The 15237-nt window shown below is 37.6% G+C and overlaps 1 protein-coding gene and 1 long non-coding RNA gene across 5 annotated transcripts in view; one reads left to right on the top strand and one right to left on the bottom strand.

Moving 5' to 3' along the window:
• The window catches only part of LOC112137745, a 25690-nt gene extending 16511 nt beyond the window's left edge, over nt 1-9179 (top strand). For all 4 annotated transcript variants that reach the window (XR_002917599.1, XR_002917600.1, XR_002917597.2 and 1 more), the window contains 5 exons: nt 7210-7384; nt 7493-7595; nt 8468-8605; nt 8708-8807; nt 9037-9179. This is a non-coding gene — a long non-coding RNA (uncharacterized LOC112137745). The remainder of the gene's footprint in view (nt 1-7209; nt 7385-7492; nt 7596-8467; nt 8606-8707; nt 8808-9036) is intronic.
• The window catches only part of LOC112137712 (solute carrier family 12 member 2), a 27445-nt gene extending 12208 nt beyond the window's left edge, over nt 1-15237 (bottom strand). The window contains exons 1-14 of the mRNA XM_024260153.2: nt 14458-15237; nt 10671-10793; nt 10353-10428; nt 9068-9163; nt 8682-8821; nt 8486-8596; nt 7454-7562; nt 7208-7335; nt 6700-6784; nt 5500-5648; nt 2188-2295; nt 1439-1562; nt 1252-1353; nt 990-1145 (exon numbers count right to left, since the gene is read on the bottom strand). Of these exons, the coding sequence (XP_024115921.1) occupies nt 990-1145; nt 1252-1353; nt 1439-1562; nt 2188-2295; nt 5500-5648; nt 6700-6784; nt 7208-7335; nt 7454-7562; nt 8486-8596; nt 8682-8821; nt 9068-9163; nt 10353-10428; nt 10671-10793; nt 14458-14910 (1960 nt within the window). The 5' untranslated portion in view covers nt 14911-15237. The remainder of the gene's footprint in view (nt 1-989; nt 1146-1251; nt 1354-1438; nt 1563-2187; nt 2296-5499; nt 5649-6699; nt 6785-7207; nt 7336-7453; nt 7563-8485; nt 8597-8681; nt 8822-9067; nt 9164-10352; nt 10429-10670; nt 10794-14457) is intronic.

Below are 15237 nucleotides of genomic sequence, written 5' to 3'. Positions count from 1 at the left end.
AATGTTACAAAATAAAGTATTTCTGATGAAAACTATTAATTTTGTCATTCTTGTTTTCATAATTAATGTAGAACTGCTAAATTCCACAAAGCACACATTTTTTTTCTTAAAAAAAGGCCACATGTAAATTTACGATTAATCGCGAGTTAACTCGGGAAATGCGATTAATCACGATAAAAAAATTGTATCGCCTGACAGCTCTATTTTTTTTTTGCAAAAATTGTTCAAAAGCAATGCATTGTGGTCTATATCTGCTAATGTAGTTAGCATTGATGCTCACTGGTTTTTCACAAAGACTTCTGGAAAATTTCTAGGGCACTTGATTTATAATTGTAGATTTGGACAGCACTAAAAAATGGCGAACCAACTATGGTATAGTGTACTGTATGTGAGTAGTGAAGGAATTCCGACAGCTTCAAAAAGTTACAGCTAATTGTGTATTAGCATTAGCATACCACTCTAAACAAACACTTGACTTTATCCGCTATCCTCCAGGACTTCCACCATTTTTGAAATTGCCTTTTTTAAAAGGCACAATAAAGGAGCGACTATATAAAGCATTTCAAGACCCACTCTGATGACACTGGTGTTTTCGGTGTTTTTAACCTGTTCTTTAAGCATTTTCCTCATGACGGAGGACATAGATAAATAAAATTAAGTTTAAAATTGCATTTATAAATATTTTTTTTCTGGCTCAAAACTGTATGGCTGAAAAGCTCCAATATTTCCCGCCATTTTTGTTGCACTGATGTTAGGTTGGGGGTGTGAGGGGCTGTAAGCTAGTGGGAGAGCTTGAAAACAAAGGGATGATGGGAAATGAGGGCTGTCTTGCTCCATGCCAACAGTCCTGCTCACAACTCACAGTAAAGTCTTTAAAGAACGCCTGCTGCTCTGCAGAAACTATATTCTAGAAAAGGCTAAAACAGCATCATCATAATTAAAAGACCACTGGGATTTTCTTTTACAAGAGATCAAAATGTGGTTTTGACCTGGTTTCTTGTAACTGACGTAGATGTACAGAGCAAGGACAATCAGCAGGGTGACCAGGGCCGCCCACCAGTTGATAACGAACATGACCACGCAGCACAGGATGGCTCCTGCCAGGGACACCCACATGTTGTAGTACTTAAAGCTAGGACGCCACCCTAAGGAGAGAAACAAGTTAAAAGAAAACCTTAAAACAGGCTTTAGAACTAGCCAAGCTCTTGGTAAGCACCATCCTAACTAAATCCGAACGGCGTCAGGACTCACCTGGAGAGTTGGCCAAAGAGGCGTGGAACACGGAAAAGTTTATGAGGGCGTAAGAAGCCAAGAAGAAGTTGGAGATGATGGGAGCAATGACGTTTAGTTCGGCTGGAGAAGAAAAAACAAGTTTGTTATCATAACCAACTGTTGGAGTTGTTCCTAACAAATCCAGCTGTTTAGCGATACGGTCTACCAATGAGGATGAAGGCGAGGCCAATGCAGAAAGTTAGGACGTAACCCCGGAGAGGCTCGTTGTTCTTTCCATACCCCTTTGCAAACACGCCCAGCCCGGGATAGATTTTGTCTTTGCAGAGAGCCTGAAAACAAAAATTCAAAAATGAGATTTTGATCACCTGTTGAATCCTACAATGATTCAGAATTCTTTTTAAACACTCATGTGAGCAAAAGATTTAGAGTTTGGAGTTTGGATTCTATCAGAGCTGTAAAAATTGTGGAGTAGATCCTCCTTCATCACAAGGTTCCTACAGGAACCGGTACAAGACGGTGAGAAGCTAGTTGGGACCAGGGCTAAAAGAAAGCTAGTATGGTCCGGTACTGCTTATGCTTATATCTGATGAAGGTTTTCTGTAGTTTATTATTGTAATTTAATCAATGAAATTCGAACTGTAATTGATTACGTTACTCTGTTAATGAAAAAGATTTAGTTTTTTCTTCGTCCATAAGGCTGGGAATCAGGCAAAGTAATTGGTCTGAATTTCTCATCTTAAGGTCTTTAAAAGTCTTAAATTTAAATTGAAGAAACACGTAGGAACCCTGCATCAACAATAACCTTCTATAAAGTTCTGTTTCTTGTAGTGTTTTTTTTTTTTTACTTCTCTTATCAGAGTCCTTCTTGCTGCTCTACTTATATAACCATCTAAGTCATATATATTCAGACCAAATCAATGATCCTAAGAAGAAGCAAGTTGATGAGATTCTGACCTGGAAGACTTTGGGAGCAGAGACCAGCGAGGCCAAAGCAGAGGACAGAGTAGCAGAGAAAATGCCTGCAGAGATCAGAGGACTGAAGGCCGACACCAGGCTCATCACCTGTTCAATGCACACAAAACACACATTTTGCTGCAGGTCTTTGACGAGATGTTCCTTCTGTCATATAAACTCTAATTCTACTGTGTTCTAGCTCAGATATTGTGTAGTTTAAAATCCCACTCTGGTCTTCTTTTGATCTATTTTAAAAGCGTTCCCAGTCGTCTTTTAATTGCTGAAATCATTTCCTATGACAGTTTCTACAAAGCGACAGGAGTTCATGGTTCTGTTGAGGGCGGGACTGTTGGTATGGACCAACACCAACCCCCTTCCCAGCATCCAGAACTGAGAGCCATGTTACAGCCTCTTCATACCTTCCAGTGCAACAGAAATGGTGAGGAATATTGGAGCTATCGAGCTTTACAGTTTGATCCAGATACCAGTTCAGACAAAGAAAACAAAGACGTTCATGGATCTATTTATCTGTAAGTGGATGCATCAGAATGGATCTTGTGGTCTGCCCAGGGTATTTTCTCCATCACAAATATGACATTTTTCATTTTTTTCTTTTTTTGTCTGCTTCTGTTTAACAACCAATTAAATAAAGAAATACTCAGAAATATGATTTAAAACTTTTTTTTTTAGTATATGTCAAAAAATGTTAAAAACACAATTTTCATCATAAAGAAAATTATGACTCATAGTAGAAAAATTGAATTTCCTGCAAAAATGCCAGTATAAAATGATAAAAGCTTAGTGGTCAGTTAAAATAAAGGAAATTCATCAAACGATAAAATACATTTTAAAAATAACTTGAATCTTGTATTAAACTTGACTTCGGATTTCACTGAAGATTTTTTAAATTAAAAATGTTTGTCATCAGTTTGAAGGTTTATGTTGATTTTTTATGGTTTCTCAGTGAGTCAATTCACTTAATTCTTATGGATAAATTAGAAAAACATTCATTCATGCAATTCCAGTGTTGTCTTTGGCTCTCATACTGAGTGTTTGGGACACAATGAGCACAAGACTGTGCACCTTGTCAGTGATATCAGTGACAGTGTGCATGCGTCTGTGTGTGCATGCATTTCAGTGCACAGTGTGTAGGTGGCTGGTTCTCAATGCTCTCATTCAGATCAGAGTAGAGCAGCTTGTGACTCAAGACAACAGTCACCATTATGTTTGCTGCACGTTGTTAGGGAACGGCTCTGTCTGTCTGTCGCACACAAGTGTGTGTTTTCATCCAGAGAGGTCGACATCATTCACCTTGATAAACATGTCTCTGTTCGGGTAAAAAACATCACTTTTTCATGTTAACATGGCTTCAAATGAATTAAGGAAAAGTAACACAGTCAGTCCACAAGAAGTTTAACTGTTGCTGATGTGTCAGCTGACGGAGATCAGCTGAGAGGATGATGGGAAATAAGAGATTGTTCTATCCTGACAGGCTTCATCGTAGCCACCATGTTACAGCCTTTCAGAGCAAACAATGGCTGTGGGCGTGCGGACCCACGTCATTCTGCTGACTGCCTTCTTTTAACACACATTCCTCATCGTCCCTGTAGGGCATGTGTCAAAGTCAAGGCCCGGGGGCCGGCTGCGGCCCTCCGGGTAATTCTATCCGGCCCTCAAGATCATTTTACTTTATTGTTATTAATGGCTGGATGTTATCTTGCGCTCATTTCTAACTTGTATATTCCTGCCTGTTTTTATTCATAATTATGTTAAAAAATTACAGTTTTAAAGTTTTAGGAATTGTTATTCTGCTAGTTTTTTGGACTATTTTGGCATTTACTAAGATTTTTTTAGGCCATTTTGGAGTTGAGCTAAAATTTCAGCTACAAGCTAGCAGTTTTGGCTAGTTTAGACTTTTTTCCGAGTTTTGCTAATATTTCAGCTGCATACTAACTGTTTCAAAAGAATCTGGCTACAGAGAAAAAATATGGTGCCCGAAGACTAAGAGCTGGAAGTCCCTCCTCCCAGCCGCAACAAAAATATTGTTTTAAGGTTTCAACCTTTTTTTCCTTTTTTTCTGTCTTTTATTGATCCTTTTTGCCATTTTTTTTCTTTTCTCTGATACTTTGTCACAGACCAAAATCCAGCATTTCGAAGCTCTGATCAGCTGATTCATGGATAAAAAAAACAGTTGCTGTTTATTCTCATTCAAAGGCGTAAAAGCTGAAAGGTTATAAAATATCATTTTGAAAAGGTTTTCTAAAGTTTAGGAAATTTCCGCTTACCCAACCGTCTAAAGTTACGATTTCTGCTTCCGGCTACAGATTGATTCTGACGCCGTCTTGCGTGTGACCAGAGGCCCCTGAGCTGTTGTGCCTAATTTAGGCTTTTTCTCCGTTTTTTTTATTTTATTTTGAAGTTTAGCAAATTTCTCAGTTACATGCTAGCTGTTTTGGCTAACGTACGTTTTTTTTAAAGTATTTAGGGCTAATTTGGCTTTCAGCTACTATTTTAGCTAGCTATCAGCTTCAGTGTTTTTACCTTTAAATTTCAGCATCTTCTGCTATCAGCACTAGCATCTTCAGCAGCCAAATTCAGCTTACAACATTCACACTAGTATTATCATTGGTAATGCTATATAACTAGTTCATAATTATGTTAAAAAGTTACAGTTTTAAAGTTTTAAAATGTAGTTTTAGAGTGTTCAATAAATGTTTATCCTGTTCGGCCCGTGACCTAATGTGTGTTTTGGATTTTAGCCTCTTGTGTGATTGAGTTTGACACCCCCACAGTATGGTTACTGTCTCATATTACAAACACTTCAAACCCTAACACCAATTTACCCTTTAAGTACACTTTTAATAATAATAATAATAATAAAAAAAAAGCAACAGAATTGCCTCTTCTTTTTTATTTTACCTCTGAGTAAGTTCTGTCAAATGAGCCCCCCCACAACGGAAAAAGATTGCATTACGGAATGAATGATCTCTGTTATCAGTAACTGTATAATTTATGTATATGTTGTTCTTTAATAATATGTTTTGAATAAATATAATAAAACTAACAAATTGAGTAGAACACTAACATCTTACCTCCTGTACACCATAAAACATAAAATAACTGACAGAATTATGGAAGCTCAGTTATATCCTCGCCAGATGATACAAATCACAAAGAATTGATTATTTCATAATAACTGTTTTTTTCTCATTTGCTTCAACCATCCAACTAATGATTAGTTCAACCCCAATCACAAGCAGTTTGCACATGTTCGTCCTTTTATCGTGTGTTCCCGATGAGTTGATGTTTCACCTGGAAGTCGTTCATCAGGCCGTACTGGCAGCCTCCCTCTTTACAGATGGAAAAGTCGTAGCCGAGTGTGCAGGCGGCGTCTGTGCAGTTCACTGTGTCGACCACTGTGTCGTTATGGTCACCAGTTGCATCTCTGACAATACTTGCACCTTCAAATAGGAAAAAATGAACACAGTTTCATTGACCTGCCAGATTTTTTCGTCAGATTCCCATATTTGTTTTTGGCAAAGATTTGACGTCAGATGTCCTTCCTGACACAATCCTCTGTATTTATCTGGGCTTGGGACCGGCACAATGAGACCCTGGTTTGGGCCCCCTTGTAGTTACATTGGAAAATACATTTTATTGACTAGCCAGATATTTTTCAGCTCCTCTAGCCAGGAATTTAATCCATTGTTTTGTATTGAAATGTTAGTTCAGTTTCCACTTACTCCATTTTCATAAGTGTATAACTGTAATAGTGTTGCCACAAACGATTAGTTTAGTAGTCGATAATTCTAGTGTGAATGCTGTACGCTGAATTTGGTTGCTGAAGATGCTGAAATTGATAGCTAAATTCGCTGAAGCTAAAAATATTAGTTACATGCTAAATTAGCCTAAAAAGCTGAAAAAAGGCTAAGTTAGCCAAACTAGCTAGCATGCAGCTGAAATATTAGCTAAACTCCAAATTTGCTCAAGAAACAAAAAAAAAAATCTTAATTAAGCCAAAAAGCTAGCATGATGCTGAAATATTAGCTAAACTTCTAAATAGCTTAAAAAGAACAACAACAACAAAAGCTAAATTAGCCAAACTAGCTAACTTGCAGCTGAAATATTCGCTAGATTCCAAAACAGCATAAAAAAATGAAAGAATCCTAAATTAACCAAAATAGCTAGCATGCCATTATAACTTTTAATTGCACTACACTGTGACTCCATATAATATAAAGTAACGACTAATCGACTATTAAATTAGTTATTGATTATTTTAATAGTCGATTAGTCGACTAATCATGGCAGCCCTAAACTGTACCAATAGAATAATGATCCTATCGCGACTTGTTATTACTATCCTAACAGTGTAGGTGGAAAAGTGGAAACATTTTAGGATATTTGTATTAATATTATTGACTAAAACAGATCAATGTAATGTAAATCACAACATAGATTTATAGAAATCAAGGCAACAGGTTTGAATGAATGAATAAAAAAGTCCTTAACCTGTGGAGATGGCTACAGCCACATAGGTGAGTCCTGTGATGAGAATGGCCAGCAGGGTTCCTTTAGGAATCGCAGACTGAGGGTCCTGTTCAAGGAAACATGACAGCTGTTTAGCTAAAGCAGAATTTGTGCTTTTGGGTAGAAGATAAATCAACTTTACATGAAGCTTAGTCTACTTAAACACAATTAAAGAAAATCTGACAGAGTCAACTGAGTTCCTGGGGATGACATCTCAAATAAAAAAAAAAACCTACAATCTGTCAAGCAACACAACATAAAGGAGAGGTAATGTGAATCACATTAACTTAAAAACCTAATTGTCTGATCGACACATATCTAAATTTAAAGAATCTTAGTTGATCTTTGACTGGTTAAAGCTGATGTTTCGTTTCATGGAGTTTTGCACCACAACTGTTTTGTAGAAATGAACATGCCAGTCTATATCAGCTGGAGCTGGAAATCAGGAGATATTTGTCAAACTGCTTTATTTCTGCGTCTGAAAACCCACAGCAAGGTCACCAGAGATGTTTGCTCCTGCCAGGATCCCAGTGGCTGCTGGGAAGAAAATGGCAAACACGGAGAAGAAGGTTTCCTCATCCCTAAAATCTGGTCCAAAGTTCTCCACGAGAAGGGCAGCTGTCAGAGAGCAGAGTCAAAACATAGGAAAATTACACTTAAAATAATGGTTGGATGATGCTATTCACACTAAAAAGATTAACATTTGAAAATTAAAAAAATTACAATAAAGACTGACTTTGATAACCAAAGAATCCTTTGGGCTTTTTGTTTTCAGATGGCATGAAGGTTCCTATGAAGAAGTTGGCGATGGCTCCCAACAGGATCACCAAGAGGACAATCTGAGCCTGATGGACGAAGAAAATGAAAGTATAAAACATGTATGTTGAGTTAAACTCATTACTGATTCAATTTAAAGTGTAATATTAGTTGATTTTTGACTACAACTAGAAAATCAATTCATGACAAACATTTCATTCCTAGTTTCTGGCACTAACAAAACTCATTTGGAGGCAAACACACATTTATTTATGATGAGCCACAACTGAGCGATAAAGATCAGTTTATTTCACCAATCTTCAGCGTTCCTTAACTGCCAGATTAAATTATTAATGTCCATCTTAAACTTATTATAGGTCAGGAATTAAAACAAAACTTGTAATTGGGTGTATAATTCATCTTTAACAAACATTGATGGACTAGTCGGACTCAGGTATATTTGCTTTTCAGACCTCCAGGATAGATACTGAGATTCCTATTCAACTTCTAAGAATTTGCAAGATTTTGTCCTTATGTTTTTAAGTGGTTTCCCTGTTCACATAATTTAGTTATTTTATTTTGTTTGGCTTATTTTCATTTTTTTTGTTTTATTCTATTTTTTTTTGTTTTATTTAATTTTATTCTGTTTTATTTTTTTATTTCATTTTGTTTTGTTTTATTTTTATTTTATTTTGTTCTAGTTTGTTTATTTTATTTATTTATTTTATTTTATTCTGTTTTATTTCATTTAATTTTATTTTACTCTGTATTATTTGTTTTTATTTTATTTTATTCTGTTTTATTTTATCTTATTTCATTTTGTTTTATTGAATTTATTTTGTTTTATTTTACTGTATTTTATTTTATTTTACTTTATTTTATTTTATTTGTTTTTATTTTATTTTACTTTATTCTGTTTTATTTTATTTTATTTATTTTACTGGCTAAAATAACTCATTTTCTGGTCTGGCTCCCGCTGACGGTTGGAATAAAGTTTAGTCTTCATCTCCACCTTGGCTTCCCACTCCATTCCGGCCACAGAGATTCCCAGCAGCAGGATGACGGTCAGAGTCCCGACGATGCGAATGTCATTCAACTCGTCAGTCATCAGAGCGTCCACGTCCTGCAGACAGTAAGCATGTCAGCGTGGATGTGACCAGTCAGTCACACAGAATAGAGATGATTTGTTCTTAAAAAGGTTTCCTTACGTTGAGCATCTCCACAACCGTCTCAGCAAAGCCAACAACGTACATGGCCACAGCCACTGCATTGGCAAAGGCAAAGATGAGCCCGATGGAGCCTCCAAACTCTGGCCCAAGACTCCTGGAGATGAGGTAATATGCACCACCTGAAACGCCAGTGAGAGGAGCTTTTACAGGTGGTTTAGAAGTTGGTATGAAAGACGTGAAGATATTGAAGAGTTTGAGGAAAGGAGAACACCATGGTGGATTCAGTTTCTGGAGATGAGAAATCTCTGTCTGAATGTCTTTTGAGGCATGAATGAAGGAATCACATCTTTATATATCAACTTTGGGATTTGTCTGTTTTCTTTGTGTTGTGCAGGCTGTAGGTGCAGCAGAAGCCTCACTCTCACCTCCTCGGACAAAGCCGTTGGTTGCAATAGCAGAAGTTGACAGACCGGTGATGGTGGTGACCAGAGTGGCCATCAGAATAATTGCAATTGTGAGTCCTGTTTTAAAAAACAAAATCATACACATATTTCAGGTTATGTAAAGGTAATGAAAAAAACATTAAATGATCACAATCACTGAGTCTAAAAAAAATAAATTCTCATCACATCTAGAAAAATCATTTTAACAGTTCAACATTTGAGTTCTGAGCTTCGGATGTAAAATGATAAAATACTTTTCAGCAAAGATGTTCACTGACTCTTCCTGTAATGACAGTTCTATGTAGCTATCTTTCTGAGGTATGGAGTAAAAACATCAAAGGGAAGAGAAGAAAATAAATAAATAAATCAGATTTGAATCCAGGTGGTTTATTTTTCTACTCTCTTCTAAATGATTTCAGATAAGCCTAATTATAATCATTGTTTTCTTTACTCATAGAATCAAATGATTTCAAGACATGTAAAAGAAGGAGCTCGAGTCTATCTGTACGGTGTTTAGAATGAGGGATATCCAAAGAGTTTGGCGAATTTATCCCAAACTCTTTAAAACTAAGATTAAAACAGATCCTTTTTGCTTTAAAGTGGATTTGTAAATTTATTAACCATTTTTTTATACAAAGTGATTAAAATGTAGTCTCACATAAACGCAAAGGGTACAATCAAGAGGGTACCAGTGTTTTCATGTGAGGAGGAGTGTGTTGGTGCTCTGGCTCCTCCAGGGTTAGCATAAGCACAACGGTGGTATGCTTCTTTTATAAGCATGCAAACTAGGACTGCCATGATTAGCCTACTAATCGACGACTAATTTAATAGTTTTCTAGCTTTTTGGACTATTTTGGCATTTATTAAGGTTTTTTTTAGGCTATTTTGGAGTTTAACTAATATTTCAGCCACATTCTAGTGGTTTTAGCTAACCTACATTTTTTCAGTTGTTTAGGCTAATTTGGCATTTAAATAATATTTTAGCGAGCTATCAGCTTCAGGATTTTCAGTTATTAGCTTCAGTGTTTTCAGCTATCAATTTCAGCATCTTCAGCAGCTCACTTCAGCTTACAGCACTTATTATCAGGAACCATCTGGACTTACTCATCAGCTGTGACTAGTGGAGACCTTGTTTAAGATGGAAAAGGATTAGCAATAGAAAACAATCAAAGTCATAGAGTAGAGGGCATCAATTAATCAAACATCATAACCACAGGAAAACAAACTATTTGATTCCTTCTGACACCTTCAAAGTCTCACTACTCACCAATTCCAGCCTGACCTACAATCCAGGACATCCTGATGAAGAGCATCACGCCCCAGATGTTCAGCATGCAGCGCACCTGGGAGTAAAGGAGAGCACAAACTGATGAGGAAAGGGGATGGAGAACCAGAACTCATGTGTAGATGCTGCTGTTGATCTTCTTATTGTCCTAAAATAGATGATAACAAGCAAACAAGAGGTCCAGATTTCACCAAACCCAAACACACCAGGTTTACCCGCATATGCTCAACTGTGAAGAAGCTGATCGCCACATGATGAGGCAGAGAAACGCTGTTAAAATCTGTTATCAGTGAGACTAACCAGAACTCCTTTGACCCAACCAAACTTGACCATTCCTCCTTTCCCCTCTTTGGCCATCAAAGCTGCTGCCTCCTCGGCTGCTGACGGTTCGTCCCCATTGGCCAGACCGTCCTCGAACGGTTCCTGATGAAGCAGAACAACAGAATGAAAAACAGGAAAATGCACAGAGATAAACTCCATTAAAGTGGAAAAGTCCTCGACTTTGGTGGATATCAGAGTCTTTTAGGTCCAGGTTTTATTTTTTTGATTGCCAAGAAAAAATAGAATAAATCAGAATTGACAAACCGTTAGTGGTGCCACAAACAATTGTTTTAATAGTTGACTAATCACCGAGTATTATTATTATTTTTCCGATTAGTCGACTAATCAGGTCATGTGCAAACTAGATGTAAAACACACATCTTAACCATCATTAGCTTTAAACTAATTAAAAACTAGATTTATAGCATTACTTGCAATAATGCTAGTGTGAATGCTGTAAGCTGAATTTGGCCACTGAAGATGCTAGTGATCATAGTTGAAGATACTGAAATTGATAGCTGAAAAAGCTGAAGTTGATAGCCAGCTAAAATATTAACTAAGTAACAAGTTAGCCTAAAAAACTGGAAAAAAATATAGGTTAACCTAAACAGCTAGCATGGAGCTTAAAAAAGTAGCTAAGCTTAGAAATACTCTTAAAAAAAAAGAAAAAAAGCCTAAATTAACCAAAAAAGCTAGCATGTAAATATTAGTTCAATTCCAAAACAGCCTAAAAAACTAAAAAAGGGCCTAAATTAGCAAGAACAGCTAGCATACAGCTGAAATATTAGCTAAACACCAGAATAGCCTAAAAAAACGTTAAAAACTCCTAAATTTGCCAAAATAGCTAGCATGTAGCTGAATTATTAGCTAAACTCCAAAACAGTCTAAAACCTTAATAGATGTCAAAATATTCCAAAAAGCTGACAGGATGCCAATATAACTTTCAACTTTACTACACTCGACTATTAAATTAGTCGTCGACTATTTTAATAGTCGATTAGTCGTTGATTAGTCGACTAATCGTGGCAGCCCTACAACCCGTATAGATAAAAAAGAATTTAGTCAAAATCTGTTTTGAAATAGAAGTTTAAGAGTTTGGATCCACAGAGCATTGGTTTTTATGCACATATTTGAGACAAATACACATTTGGAAAATGAAAACAAATATAAAATCCTAAAAATAACAAGTTTTCAAACAACTCTTTTCCAGAAACCATCTAGTTCAGCAACTTTCAGGCAGTTGAAACCATTGACATATTCGACAGTTATTACTCAATCATTTTATTTGTCAGAATAACCATTCTTTCTCTGATGCATTCTTCTTAACATCTTCTTTCTGATCTAATTTTTTTTAATTATATTTTTTATCATCACAAGTTATTCAAGTTATATTTTAACCACTAAGGTGCCTTAGTGCAAGCTTGTGGTTCCCCCCACCTCGAATGTTTGCCTGACAGATCCTCCTGAGTGTGGAAGGGTGTGAACTTTGAACAAGCAGTAACAAGCTCACTCATGATTGGTGACAATAGTTCCCCTAAAAATAAGACTCAGACTGACTCGGACTAATTGCTGAGTTACAAAACGGTGCCAGCGATATCAGGAGGCCACGGTGAAGGCTTTGGCCTTCAACACCTTGCTTTATCCAGTGAATTAACATATGTCTATGGTTGAAAAGCATAGGGACATGATACTTTAACCTGTCGCAGCACAGGCCTTGTTTTTCTGAAATGTAATTCCTCAGAAATAAAAGTACTTGTGTCAGCTGCCTGCAGAGTGTTAATCACTGTTGGAAACTACACAAGGAGAGGACAAACAAGATTTGATTTCATCTGGATTTTTGGTGTGTTGAAGTTTGATTTGACGCCTTCAACACCACAGCGACAAGATGTACAAAGATGGAGAACACTTTTACAAAGCCTGACTACAAGAGTTCACTCACAGCTGTAAATGTAAACATAAAATCAGGGTGAACAGGAATCTGCATCTTTGGATCTAATAGAATGATAATGAAATCGTTAAGGATTCACAGTTTTGGCTGAAGTGTTATTACAAAGTATAACTTTACATTTTAAAAGTAAGTTATTAGTATCTTGAAGTAACTTTAATGCTTGTATGGTTCTCTATGGTTCTCGTCTTTAGCTGTAGAAATGAGTAATCACTTAACTTTCAATTTTGTGACTGCAAAGCATTGTGGGATTAAGTCAAAATCGATGTTCTTCTGCTAAAGGTGACGAAAAAGGGAAGTTAACCACCTCCTTTGCTTTTCAATTTGCTCAATAATCTCCTCCTGAAAGGAGACACTCGGAGACTTCAATGTTGACAAACTCAGTAAAAATACTTTTTTATTGAAACTTCACACTTTCAATTAGTTTTGTTTTCTGTTGACACAATCATTTCCTAAGGACAGAAACAGAACAAAACTGCTTAAAAAAAAAAAAAAAAGCATCATGTTTTTTTTTTTTTTGTTTGTTTTTAACATTTGCTCACATGATGGTACTAACACCCCTCCCACCTCATTGTTGCTCAAAAAAAAGAAAAAAAATGAAGAACGTGTCTCCTCAATATTTCGTGTAGAATTACCATGTGTTTTTATTGGTGTTAGATCAGAATTGTTCATTTTGGGCTGTTTTTTCTCTCTACTCAATGTGTTGCACTCATTAAAAGTTCTGTGGTGGATAGAAGGACATTCATTCAAATCTCACTCATTGACTGTATAACACTAATGCATGTCTGTGATCTCACCACGGCCCTTTATAGAGGTCTGAGGTACGAGATTAGGACTCTCCTCCATGACATACAACTACTACAGTAAACAGTAGTTTGTTGTCATTTTTCAAATCAAGTTAAAGCAAAGATTAAATAAACACTCAGACCAATTTTTCCTAAAAAAATAAAACAACAAACCACGTAATGCGTTTCTGATGTTTTCCTGTGACACTGATGTCACCATGGGTTCTAATGGGTTAACCTAAAACTTGTCTTTTTTTTAAATATGTGCTAAACTCTAAATTAGCCTAAGAAACCTTAATACAGCTGACAGAATACCACTACAGCTTTCAACTGTACTACACTCTGACTCCATATAATATAAACTAACAACTAATCGACTATTAAATTAGCCGTCAACTATTTTAATAGTCGATTAGTCGTAGATTAGTCGACTAATCGTGGCAGCTCTGCTGGTCTGCATTGGAAGTTGAGATAAAGCATAACATCACACGCTGAAACTATACTACAGATTTGTTTGTCGTGGGGGACTCGATTTTTTGTTTCGATATTTGTAACATGTAATGTTTTCAAAGTAATAGGATTCACTTAGACACGCCCCCTTTTTGGACACCAGGTCTCAAAGCGGTGGAATGCTCGCCACACGCGCGTGCGCTCTTCCGGCTTCGATCTTGGAGGAGCTGCTGCTGTTATTCTGCTGCAGGTCAGAACCACGCCGACCATTGAACAAACGGACACACTGTTATCTGGTCACCTCACTTCAAATGTTTTGGGTTTATAATACTTTTAAAATGTGTTTTATGAATTCTATTCCAAGTACATGTCGGGTTTAAATAATGTTTATTACTTTACATTTTTAGATTTAAATTGACAAAATTGTCGGAAATCTTTATAATTCTCTCAAGTTGAACTAGAACATCGGCTTTAAATCGGTTCATAAAAACACAACAGTTATTGGATATTTTTTAACCAAAGTGTTAATTCTAGACTCTATTGTAGCCAATGAGGAAAAGCAACTTTCAGCTCGTGCTTTAGTTACTTTGTCGAGTTCATCGTGCAGCTCCGACAGGGACGGCCTGGTCCTCTTCTCCCCGAAAGGCGCCGCAGTCTGCCGGTAGAACTCGATGTTGGGGACGGCGTCGATGGTGTTGTGGCCGAAGGTCCGCATGTAGTAGGTGTTGGAGTGGGAGTCAGAGATGTGCGTGTGGCCCGTGCCGGTGGAGTGCAGGCTCACTGAGTCGCTCTTGGTACCGTCCGGCTCATGGAAGACGTCCGGGGGCAGCCCGATGTCCGAGGCGGTGCCCAGCGCGCCAGGGTCCAGAAAACCCACCACCCTGAACCGTCCTTTGGACTCATCGGGAGGTCGCAGTCCGTCGACGGTTCCTGGGACCGGAGGGGTTGGACCCGCGGACGAAGCCTCCGTGACCACGTCCACCTGAAAGCGGCTTTGAGCGGAGCCGCCGGTCTTCAGGGAGGGTTTCTGTCCCGACATCCTAACCAGCAAAGCAGAACTCCCCAGCAAGTTCTAAAGCCGAAGAAAACTCTTTGGTTCTAAAGCAGCGCTCGCGTCAGGACGCTCTGGAGAGATGTGCGCTCGCCGTGCGTAAAGAGCGCAATTCCCCTCTCCTCTGTGGCGCTCCCCCTTGTTGCGGCTCAAACAGTTTATTGTCATCTGTTCTTGTCTCCTCCTACCCCCCTAACCCGTGGGGATGGGGGGAGGAGGGGGTGTCGTTTGCGTTTACTGCGCTCTGGAATCACATTTACGCACCAGATTAAAAACAGCTGAAAAAATAAAGGAATTGGATTTCTTTGTCGCTGT

The sequence above is a fragment of the Oryzias melastigma genome, linkage group LG9 (genome assembly GCF_002922805.2).
Source record: "Oryzias melastigma strain HK-1 linkage group LG9, ASM292280v2, whole genome shotgun sequence".
Taxonomy (NCBI): domain Eukaryota; kingdom Metazoa; phylum Chordata; class Actinopteri; order Beloniformes; family Adrianichthyidae; genus Oryzias; species Oryzias melastigma.
Note: the sequence above shows the minus strand (reverse complement) of the source record. Positions and strands in the feature narration are given on the sequence as shown.